Source organism: Pseudophryne corroboree, chromosome 5, assembly GCF_028390025.1.
Source record: "Pseudophryne corroboree isolate aPseCor3 chromosome 5, aPseCor3.hap2, whole genome shotgun sequence".
Lineage (NCBI taxonomy): Eukaryota > Metazoa > Chordata > Amphibia > Anura > Myobatrachidae > Pseudophryne > Pseudophryne corroboree.
In genome coordinates this window covers 604,920,258-604,932,570 of record NC_086448.1, presented here as the reverse complement: position 1 = coordinate 604,932,570, position 12,313 = coordinate 604,920,258, and the positions used below count along the sequence as shown (strand labels likewise).

Below are 12,313 nucleotides of genomic sequence, written 5' to 3'. Positions count from 1 at the left end.
CTGGTTCTGCTCGGTGCTGGTTTCACGAATGTGGGGAGGGGGCTACACTTTTTTTTTTTCCCCACTCTATGGGGGAGGGGGGGGGGGGATGAAAGGCTGCTTGTGCCTCCCCAGCCACCGACCTCACCGCACGCCACTGGCATTTCGTAGAAGTTGCTTGTGCCCCATGGCATTCCAAATGCCCTAGGCATTTGCCTAGTTTGCCTATGCCTAGGCCCGGCTCTGACTGTAACTCTGGTGCTTACTCATCTTTGCGGCCCCCGCTACGTAACTTACTTATCCGCTACATAAGGTACTTAACTTATGTAACTTTCTTAAAAAACAAAATGTACTACTTACGCTACTGCTACTGTATTTCCGCCGCGTGATATATCTGTTCTGTCCCCCGCGTATTTTCTGTGGACGAACACTCGCCGCATATGACCAGCCGAACACAACACTCGCACTAGTCAGAGAAGATACATAAGTAGCGTAACCAGCGCGCCTCCAGCAGGGGGGCCGCAAAGATGAGGACGTACCGTAACCGTTTTTGTAGGTGGCACAGTTTTTAGTTTATCTTTCTGAGTGTATTTGTGGCCTGCAGAAGCAGGTAATAACATATGTAACCTTTTTGACTGTGTTAAGACCGCAGGGAAAAAGAACTGAGAACATTCCAGAAGTAGTTGTTGCTTTCTTCTTCTGAGTATATTCAGAAATACCAAATGAGCTTTTTGCAGCCAGAAGTTCTGCAGCACTGCCATATTTCTGCAGAAACTTGCCCCACATCCTAAAATGCAAATATAATCCAATAATAAGTTACCTGCATTTCCTACAAGTCAGTAGATGTGTACATATAAAACTTTCTGAGGGAATGTATATACTCATTAACCTGTCACTGTATTATATTGGAATACAGTTGCTAAAAGGAACGTTCTCTAATAGAATGTATAGAGGAGCCAACATTGAACATGGATCTATTCCATAGTAGAGCGGCGCCCAGACCTGGCTTTGCACACGCTGGCTCAGGATTGGGTGCGCACGCTGCAGTGTTTACGGTAAGGTGGACCGGCTCGCTGGCGCTGCTGCTGCTGAGTCCAGTAGTAGAGAGAGAGACTAGTGAGCAGCAGTGTGTCAGGTGATCCGGCAGCGGGTGTTGCTGCTGCTGCGTGTGTGGATGTGAGCACCAGCCGACTGGAGAAAATGCAAAATGGCACGTTGGGAATGTGAGCGGATCCCAGCTGCTTACCCTGCTCCTGGGATTCCCGTCTGGATAATGAAGAGCTAAGCTTCATCCTGCTGATCACATCACGGCGCACACTGTCACCGTTATAGCATCTGTTATATCATCAGAGATCCGGGCTGCGTCCATTCGCCTACCCTTGCACGCCCCCGATCTGCTGCTATTACACGCTATCTGGCTATCGATCTGCTACTGCTATTGATCGCCGGGGCACAGCACGTGTAGGTTGCCAGAGCCATGGGGCTGTGTTACAGCCTCCGGCCGCGGCTGTTCGGTGATCCCAGCGGCTCTATCTCCAATGCTGCCACCAATTCGGACACGGAGCAGCCCCCGGAGCTGTCAGTGCCCCTGCGAGCCGGGGACCTGCGGCATGGGGATTTGCATCGGCCGGGAGCATCTACAGGGGATACGGCACAGCAGCAACCTCATGCCCAGTTCAGGGATGGCCAGCCGCGCCGAGGGGACCAGTGTAAGCCTGGTGGGAGAGGGGACAGTCCGGATGGGCTGCTGCTATTGCTACAGAATGGAGGAGGCAGCAGCAGCACCACCACCGGGGAGAGCAAGCAGCAACAGCAGCACAAACCCAGCAAAGTGCAGCAGCCCCAGCAGCAGCAAATGCTCCAGCAGTATCCTCTGCAGAAAGGATGGGACAAACTCCGGTTGGAGGAGAAGGAGGCAGAGAAGGAGGCCAAAAAAGTCAGCAAAAGCATAGACCGGGTACTAAAGGAGCAGAAAAGGGAATACAAGCAGACGCACAGACTGCTGCTGTTAGGTAAGGCTTGTTCAGTCTGCAAGGTGGTGGTGGTGGGGGGTGGGTTATACATCCTTACATAAATAGATGCTTAACATTGCCCTTCTGCAATATATGCATATATGCTTTATGTTGCCCTTCAGCTTTTTTTGATTGCCCTCTGTTTTGTGTATCTGATTGTATATTGCCTGTAAACTGATGCAGTGCACACTGCTGTGATACATTTGGTTGTAGAATGCTGTGTACTGTCTGTCTCCTGGAGGTCTGGGGCCCTTTGCTTCAGATCAGATGATGTATGTGTATATTAATGGTGTATGCAAAAGTGTGATTGCAAGAAGTATCTATAATGTAAGTGTACACACATTTAGATGGTGTAATTATGTGTGTGCATGTCTGTGTGTTATTAATTTCTTTATGGTGTGGTAGTTTCTGGCAGTTTGTATGAACATGATGGTGATACCCCACCCAAGCAGCAGTCAAGGGGGTGTTCCATTGGCAGGAATCAGTGGGGCAGATTGTGGATGAAAAGGCGTTGGTGACTTAATTATCAGAATATTGGTAGGCTGTGAATTTTAGTATTAGAACTATATTTATTCAAAGAAATAAAACTAGGAATGAGACTGTAAAACAAACACAAAAAATCCTCCTCTCCGTGAACCCCATGAACTAGCCTGGGAATCAGATCTCACTCATCCGCTGGAAGATGATCAATGGGAAGACATTAGATTGCGCACTGCTAAAGCCTCTATTAGTGTGGCACTTAAGGAGACTTGTTATAAAGTTTATACCAGATGGTATTTAGTCCCCTCCAGACTTCATTCCATTTTCCCTGCGACTTCAAATTTATGCTGGAGACTTTGTGGAGAGGAGGGCACCTTTTTCCACGTTTGGTGGACCTGCCCCTCTATTCGCCCCTTCTGGAATACAGTGGGAGTGCTCATCGCTCAAACTTGCGTACATAACATAGACCTCTCTCCTGAAATTGCTTTACTTCATGCCCCCATACCGTCACTACCCAAACTCCATGATAAGCTCGTTATGCAATTCTGCATGGCGGCTAAATCCCTGATTGCTAAATGCTGGAAGGATCGCAAAACCACCCTCCACGGCATTACTGATGAATAAGATTAATTATATAGCCAATATGGAATATATCACTAGCCTGCGGAATAACACGGTGGCCCAATTCCACAACATTTGGTCCCCGTGGTACCTCACGCGTTCTCTGTTAATTCCCGGATTCTGCTAATACCTGTGCCAATACCTCTGCTATTTCCTCTTCTGTTATCTTTGCTTGGTCTTACAGCCAACCTTCCGATTCCTTATATGTAACTCTCTCAACTTTCCCTTTGTGTTTTTACGCCATCTCTTTCTTTTTCTTTTATCTCGTTTCTTTTTATTTTACCTCTATCAAGTTTTTTCTCAGTTTTGGTATAGGTTCTATACTATGAATGAAAAATGAAAAAGAGATTGGTCATGTACACGTTTCAATGTACACAGGTTGTATATTGCTTTCATTTGATAGCCTCTATTTTCATAGAACTGTATATTTCAATCTAATATTGTTCGTTTTTTCTTTTTTATGTTGTCATTCTATGTCGATATGCGGACAAATCTTATCTCTGCATGTTCAACATCTTTACCTGTATCTGTATTTGTACGACAGTGTTTTGATTACTGATCATTCTCAATAAAAACCCTAACTAAAAAAAAAAAAAAACACAAACACAAAAAAACCCTTGCAGCATTTTATGGGATTTTATACCTGCACAAAAAATAAAATGTCAATTCATGTGATTATTGCTGGATGTTCTTTATTAATTCCCACTGCCTTGCATCAGGGGAATAGAAAGGTGAGTCTGTAATTGATAAATCAGCGGTAATATAATCCTCAGGGGTTATGTCATTGTGCTTTGCCACTTTGCTTTCACTACAAACATATAATGTCTCTTAGTGGAGAAAAGGCCAGGTACTGTATGTGGTCCATGTGAGCTGCTAATCCAGGCCTAAGATGACACTACTTCTCCTATGCTTCCTGCACCAGCATTTCCTGATCCTGTCTGCAGACAGTACACTGGATTCTAATATTGAAAGGCTGACAACACTTTTCATCCTATTCCTATTATTTTTGTAACCCAGGTATCTTGTGCCACAAGTTTCTGACCCACTTTCAGATATTCATCTTACATTTGATACTGGCATCAGCAGTGAGGTTCCAGCAAAGATGGTGTGCTGAATAGAGTACATTCATGATACTTAGTGGCCATTTATAAATTGCATTTTGAAATATGGTATATCCATAATGGTTTACTATAACTGGTCCAATGGTAAGATAGGTAAAAATAAGTTATCTTACCCCATACTTTTCAATAAATGTCTGTGACCCTTTCCGCTGTACTGTTTGGTGGTTTCTGATGGATGGGGCAGTGATGAAATTATTAGGTAGGTGGCCCAATTAAGTATTAGGCCAGAGCAGATACTTTGTCTGGGACCCATCTTTGACCCAATGCTCTCACATTGAAGGCATCCATTTTGTGGGTTGATCTTAGTGGTCTCCATAGTTTCTAGCAAAGTGATAAGCTTCCTTATGTTCATCTTACAAAATGGCTCCATCCACCATGTGTTAGTGAAGGCTAAGTAGCATAGGAAGGGTCTAACCGGAAAATCCTAAATTATACTTTATTTAAATATCTTTGTAGGTCATATCCAAAAATATGATCTGACTTTGTATGTATTAAAAAAATATGTAAGCGTCTTTCCTTCTCTCGTCTCACTTTCTAAATATAGTGTTTCTGATGTCCCTGCTGATTTGTGCAGTATTTAGTGTTACCATGTTCAGCTTGTATAAGTCAGAATTATTGAGAATAACATTGGGAGTCATGCTACGTGGCTAGCTTAAAAAAGTTTGACGTTAGCCATGTGTTCCTGGCTCACTAAAAGGAGGTCAGTAATCACACCTTTGTTTATGCATAAACCAGGTTGTAATTCTAGCAACAGCAAAACCTGTCATATTTGTAGCACATGATGAATCCTCAACAAATTTGATACAAGCAAATTAGCCTGTGGCGCAACAACTTGGGGGACGCAAGTGGGTCCAGAATGGTAGCTAAAGGAAGATGTGAAGTAACTTAATTGGTCATAAAGGGCTGTAGAATATGGACACTGACCAGCCATTGACAGATTCCTTAAAGGGTGATGTGCAGTGTTTGACGTAGTGGAGAGGAATGTTTTATCTCTCTGTATAGATAAAGTAGCAATCCCATGTAGATCTTATTTTCTGTAACAAGTTGTTCCTTTTTAAGGATGCAGAACTTTTCTTAGCTATGCTCTTATAAATCATTATTTCCTATTCAAATTCTGTGGTGGAAAAACAAGTATCACTCCAAGACACATTAGTCTGCTAGACAGACATTGGTGGGTATGCAATTAGCTCCGTTTTTTTTTTGCCTAGGTGAAAAAACAGAGCTTTTCGCTATTTTTAGGATGAATGGGGATTCGCCCTATGCAGCAGCAGGAACGGATTTTCGCCTAGGTAAAAAATGCGACGGGCAGAAAACAAATGGATTGTTGAATCCATGTGTTTTCAGTCGAGAACGTGGGCCATTTTCGCAGATTTTGAGGCATTTTTCGCTAAAGCCTTTTCACTTAAAAAAAAAAAAAAAAAAAAAAAAAAAGTGAAAAGGCATTGGCGAAAATGCCTTCAAATTGGACGAAAACGGACCTAATTGAATACTCCGGGCAAATTCATTGGCTCTGAAATGTTCGGAGCTAATTGCATACCCCCCCACAGTCTCTCTGCAAATCAGTGGGGGGGAGATGGAGGGGAGGATGCCACAGTTCAAACAGAAATCAGAAACATACTCCTGCTATGGGCTTCACCTTTGCCTCATCATCTGGAAACCCTCAAAATTGGTTTCTTGGACACTTTAGAGACAATCTGTCTGACTTACAGGGGAGTAGGTATCAACAAATTCTATAAAAAAAAATTGGGGCCCTTATTTAGACTGTCCTAATTCAGGGCCTGTTATGAAAACGTTGAGTGGTATTCAAGTCGATAGCTGGGAGCAGATTCCAGGTTGGTGAGTCCTTTGATGTCATATTATACAAGATAAAGAAAAAACCCACATAAATCAGAGGGGATGTTCAGAAGCCTCTCTGCTCTCTACATAAGGAGTCATGAAAGTCATTACACCAGGGGAAATGTGCAGAATTATCGATTAACAGTCTGAAGAAAAAAACAAGGATGAAAGATAACTAAGTTACTTTGTATGTGGTTGCTGCTTTAAGTTTGGTGAATTTAGTGTGAGTAGGATATGAGATTTATGGCCCCCATTTATCACGCTTTGGGAAGTGATAATTAGCACAGCGATAAAGTACCAACCAACCAGCTCCTAACGGTCATGTTACAGGCTGTGTTTGAAAAATGACAGTTAGGAGTTGATTGGTTGGTACTTTATCACCGTGCTATTTATCACTCTCCAAGGCTTGATAAATCTGGGTGGCTAGAGACCGGGGAGGGAGGGTTTGGTTTAGGCAGATAGAAGGAAAGGTTAGGTTTAAGCAGCGTGGAAGGGAGAGGGAGGGTTAGGTTTAGGCACCCACAAGGGAGGGTTAGCAGACTTTAGAAGGGGCTGACGGGATTCTGATGGATGGGATGCCGCTGTCGGTATTTTAACCGCCGGCATGCCATCCATCGGTAAATCATACTGAACCCTTATGAAAATGTCTTATTCAGACCAGAACGTATGCGAATATACTCCTAAGTCAGTGGTTCCAAAACTTTTTTGATTATCTGATTTTTTTTTTTAACGGCACCCCTCAGCCAAACATTTTTTATTGAGAGATTTAGAATAAATATTAAATTAAGTAAATTGTGTTTATTGCCGCACTAACATTCAGTGTAAAGCAGGCCAGGCTTTGCACTGATTGTTCGTGCCACTTTACATTTTCAGCTCCAACCTGCTGAGAAGTGGCAGCTTAAAAAAAGGTTTTTCATCCTTGTGTTTTTTTTATTTTATTTTAGTAATATACATTTTTTCTTTATATCTCCTGTGTACCATGGGGGTAATTCCAAGTTGATCGCAGCAGGAATTCTGTTAGCAATTGGGCAAAACCATGTGCACTGCAGGGGAGGCAGTTATAACATGTGCAGAGAGAGTTAGATTTGGGTGTGGTGTCTTCAATCTGCAATCTAAATTGCAGTGTAAAAATAAAGCAGCCAGTATTTACCCTGCACAGAAATAAAATAACTCACCCAAATCTAACTCTCTCTGCAAATGTTATATCTGCCCCCTGCAGTGCATATGGTTTTGCCCAACTGCTAAAAAAATTTCCTGCTGCTATCAACTTGGAATTACCCCCCATATTTGGTGCATCGGAGCTGAAAAATGCCAATGTTAATAAACATTTGGTGTGCAATGTGTTTTTCTCCTGATTCTTACTTTGCTCTCCAAGATTTCTCCTTAATTCTGTCTCATTTTGTCCATCATGGGTCAAGTGTAAAGAAACATTTTGCATTGAGTTATTGTTTTAAAAATTGCTGTTGGTGTCTACTAGAACATGGGTACATACTGTAGTGTAATGTCAGGTATACCTGCTACAGAAAAAATCTGGACTTAATCCCTCTGTAACATTATTGGACCATTTCACAATTCTCTTTACTGCGGTAAAAACATGTGCATGCATTGAAATGCAGATCATAAGACAGGCACTGCATCTTGTGGGCTAAATGGCGAATGCTGTAGTATGTAGTATTGGAAACATACAGTAGTAGCAGTTGATTTACTGACAGACACAATACAGACGGTCATAATCCTGACAGCCATTGACCGACAGCCAAAATACCGAACTGGTCAGAATACCGACATAGTCAGAATACAGACATTTGAAATGCCGACATGCGTTTTTAAAGAATTTTTGCCCCAAAACAGACTTGTTCATACTTTACCATCCCAGTGGACTTGGAGGGGGAATATAATAGTGTGCTGAGCGCAGCAGTACACTTACATGGTGTCCATGTCGACCTGGACACAAACCCCCCCAGAAAAACTCATGTCGTTATTTAAACATGTCTGTATTTCAAATTCCGGTATTCTGACTGTCGGCATTTTGTACATGTGGGCATAACGAATGTCGGTATTTTGACCGTGTCTGTATTTTAACTGCCGGTCAATGGTTGTCGGTGTTATGACCGTTGCTAAATGATACTGAACCCAGATACAGGTGCCTTGGGATTTAGTGCATGAGTGGATTTAGATACTGGTTTAAAGTGGCACGTAATTGTATGTGCATGATATAATAGTATGTGCATTATATAAATGTGTATCTTGGTGAAAAGTTGATGCAGTGTGCATGTGAACAACTTGCATCCTTATTCACATTTGCACGTATTTTGCACTTTCGTCTTGCTGTATGGCCCACGGTGATGTGCAGTTGTAAGTTCAGCCCTCCCATCCCCAGTGAGATGTTTTTTTGATATTGGTTACATGAATCTTAAAATACATTAGCTACTAGACATAAGGGATGTATATACATAGACTGGCAGCACGCTGTGGAGATGATGATGATAAGAGTCGCGTCTTTGCTCTGAAGATGTGTGCAACTCAAAATAAAGATCTGAAAAGTCAATCTTTAGACGCAAAACAAAAAACTGCAACAAACGAGCGCCTAATCATCAAAATAAAAAGTGAAAACCAATACGTGTTTCATAGAATTAAATAATCACAATTTTATGTTCCTGATAGTCTGCGCTTGCCGGAATACTATGTGTAGTATTGTGGTGATAGCATAGAAAAAGAACAAACGGCTGCGCTGAATATCAGGAACGAAACATAATGTACAGAGAGCCAACGTAAAAAATAACAATGTTTATTAATAAAACATATAAAAAGATTATTTATCAAATAACCGGTGAATAATATATATAAATATATATAAGAACAATCACTAGACGTGAACTAGTGGTATATTGTAATAACTCAGCTTATTGGGGTGAGAAGTTCCGTGATTCACTTGTTAGATAGTTGATAAATACCAGGTGTGTTGGTAGGATCCTAATGAATTAAAAGTCCCTCAGTTGAAATTGATATTCAATACCTTTCCAAAATGGGCTGGTAAGAGCCGAGCGTCCTCGGCTTCAATGTCCTGCAATGCCCATATACGCTGTGCAGCGGAAAGGAATGGACCGTCTCTCTCACAACCCGGTCGTGGCGGCGTGTGCGCTGAAGCCGCTGATGTCGGATGCTGTAGACGGAGGGTGCAGCGGGGACCAAGGAACACCTGGAAGATTTTACCTGAGCTGAGTGTGGATAGGACCCGCCCCTATCCACACTCAGCTCAGGTGAAATCTTCCAGGTGTTCCTTGGTCCCCGCTGCACCCTCCGTCTACAGCATCCGACATCAGCGGCTTCAGCGCACACGCCGCCACGACCGGGTTGTGAGAGAGACGGTCCATTCCTTTCCGCTGCACAGCGTATATGGGCATTGCAGGACATTGAAGCCGAGGACGCTCGGCTCTTACCAGCCCATTTTGGAAAGGTATTGAATATCAATTTCAACTGAGGGACTTTTAATTCATTAGGATCCTACCAACACACCTGGTATTTATCAACTATCTAACAAGTGAATCACGGAACTTTTCACCCCAATAAGCTGAGTTATTACAATATACCACTAGTTCACGTCTAGTGATTGTTCTTATATATATTTATATATATTATTCACCGGTTATTTGATAAATAATCTTTTTATATGTTTTATTAATAAACATTGTTATTTTTTACGTTGGCTCTCTGTACATTATGTTTCGTTCCTGATATTCAGCGCAGCCGTTTGTTCTTTTTCTAATCTTTAGACGCATCTTTCTTCATAACAAATATGTGCATCTTTACATTTAGCTATATATCAGGCTGCAGTGTTTGTAGAAATATGGGGCGGTATTCAAATGATATCACGCCCACTCCTTTCTAAAGTCAATAATGGGGAGTGGCAGCAAAAACGCAGGAATGTCATGACCATTTTTAGGGTGTGTCTCGGCCTGCGTCTATGATCCCATACACCATAACAGTGGCTCCGGCGTCTTCCGTGGCCATGCTGCGCCCAATAGGGATACTCAGAAGTTCCATAACCGACTGATCTGCGGATGACGCTGCGTCTTTGTTCGCAGCTGCTGGGACTTGCAAAGCCACCAGTTCACGTTTCGCTACAAATCCATGTGAATGCAGCATTTGCATAAACTTATGGGCTTATCTTGTTTTGTGCCCTGTAAACTTACAATGCATTATATTGTGACAAGTTTAGCTGTCATTAGCTTTATGTGAAGTGCAGTCTCATATCTTTCTCTCTCTCTCTCTCTGATTTTGATGTGGTTTCCACAAATATTTCCAGAGCATTTTTCGAGGAAGGTTTGTGTATAACACATTACTCTATGGAAAAAAGGGAGCTGAGCAGTGACTATTTTAGTAAGAGTGACAATTTCAGTAAGAGAAGAATGGTAGTGCTCTACACTGCATTTATTGGGGGTACTTCAGACCTGATCGCTAGGGTGCGTTTTTTTGCAGTCCTGCGATCAGATAGTCGCTGACTACAGGGGGAGGGTTAAAGCCTGTGCAAGTGTGCCTTCGCTTCTTTAGCAGAGCTGCACACAGAGCCGGATTAACAATGGGGCGGGTGGAGCTGCAGCTCCAGGCCTGCCCATCATAACAGGCCCACAGGAGCTGTTAGAAACAGCCCACTGACACTGCTACTTTACAACTTCTCCCCTTCACTTCCTCACCTGTCACAGCCTCAGAAGTCCTCCTTGTAGCGCAAAATGTTTTTGCTCCTTCCCTGCACCGTGATGTTACACTGTGAACATGCCACAAGCGCCTCCCCACCACCGGACACTGGGTCGCTTTGCCGGCTACTGCTGGCTGAATGGTAGTTTTCGTCCCCTCAAAGGGGGTGTGGCCACATGGGCGTGGTTAGGCCACATGGGCGTGGTTAGGCCACGCCCCCAAATTTGCCTGGGCACTGCATTCTTTCCTACTCTTAAATGCTGTGTCTGGCTTGCCCAGTGAGTGTGGGAAACATGATGTGGGTAGGGGGACTCGGGGTAATTGTGGGTCTGTCTGCATCCCTGCCTGCTCCTGCTGTCTGTGTCCGGCTGGCTCAGTGAAGGGGACGGAAGCAGGGTGTGGGTGGGGTGTCTGGGGGCAACTGTGTGTGTGAACAGGCTGTATGTAGTGACTGGAGGCAATAGGCTGTGTGTGTTTGTGTATGTGACATGCTGTGTATCTGCGTAGTGGAGGGACAGGCTGTGTGTGTCTGCGTAGTGACTGGAGGCGACAGGCTGTGTGTGTCTGCGTAGTGACTGGAGGCGACAGGCTGTGTGTGTCTGCGTAGTGACTGGAGGCGACAGGCTGTGTGTGTCTGCGTAGTGACTGGAGGCGACAGGCTGTGTGTGTCTGCGTAGTGACTGGAGGCGACAGGCTGTGTGTGTCTGCGTAGTGACTGGAGGGGACAGGCTGTGTGTGTGCGTAGTGACTGGAGGGGACAGGCTGTGTGTGAGTCTGCTTAGTGACTGGAGGGGACAGGCTATGTGTGTGTGTGTCTGCGTAGTGACTGGAGGGGACAGGCTGTGTGTGTGTGTGTCTGCGTAGTGACTGGAGGGGACAGGCTGTGTCTGCGTAGTGACTGAAGGGGACAGGCTGTGTCTGCGTAGTGACTGGAGGGGACAGGCTGTGTCTGCGTAGTGACTGAAGGGGACAGGCTGTGTCTGCGTAGTGACTGGAGGGGACAGGCTGTGTCTGCGTAGTGACTGGAGGGGACAGGCTGTGTCTGCGTAGTGACACGAGGGGAAAGGCTGTGTCTGCGTAGTGACTGGAGGGGACAGGCTGTGTGTCTGCGTAGTGACTGGAGGGGAAAGGCTGTGTCTGCGTAGTGACTGGAGGGGACAGGCTGTGTGTCTGCGTAGTGACTGGAGGGGAAAGGCTGTGTGTGTGCGTAGTGACTGGAGGGGACAGGGTGTGTGTGCGTAGTGACTGGAGGGGACAGGCTGTGTGTGTGTCTGCGTAGTGACTGGAGGGGACAAGCTGTGTGTGTGTCTGCTTAGTGACTGGAGGGGACAGGCTGTGTGTGTCTGCGTAGTGACTGGAGGGGACAGGCTGTGTGTGCGTAGTGACTGGAGGGGACAAGCTGTGTGTGTGCGTAGTGACTGGAGGGGACAGGCTGTGTGTGTGCGTAGTGACTGGAGGGGACAGGCTGTGTGTGTGTGCGTAGTGACTGGAGGGGACAGGCTGTGTGTGTGTCTGCGTAGTGACTGGAGAGGACAGGCTGTGTGTGCATAGTGATTGGAGGGGACAGGC

General features: G+C 44.6%; 1 protein-coding gene across 1 annotated transcript in view; it reads left to right on the top strand.

The window, feature by feature from the left end:
- Positions 1 to 1,049: 1,049 nt before the first annotated feature.
- GNAL (G protein subunit alpha L) overlaps positions 1,050 to 12,313 on the top strand; it is a 491,912-nt gene continuing 480,648 nt past the window's right edge. Inside the window, exon 1 of the mRNA XM_063923437.1 lies at positions 1,050 to 1,991. Coding sequence (XP_063779507.1) covers positions 1,457 to 1,991 — 535 coding nt within the window. The 5' untranslated portion in view covers positions 1,050 to 1,456. The remainder of the gene's footprint in view (positions 1,992 to 12,313) is intronic.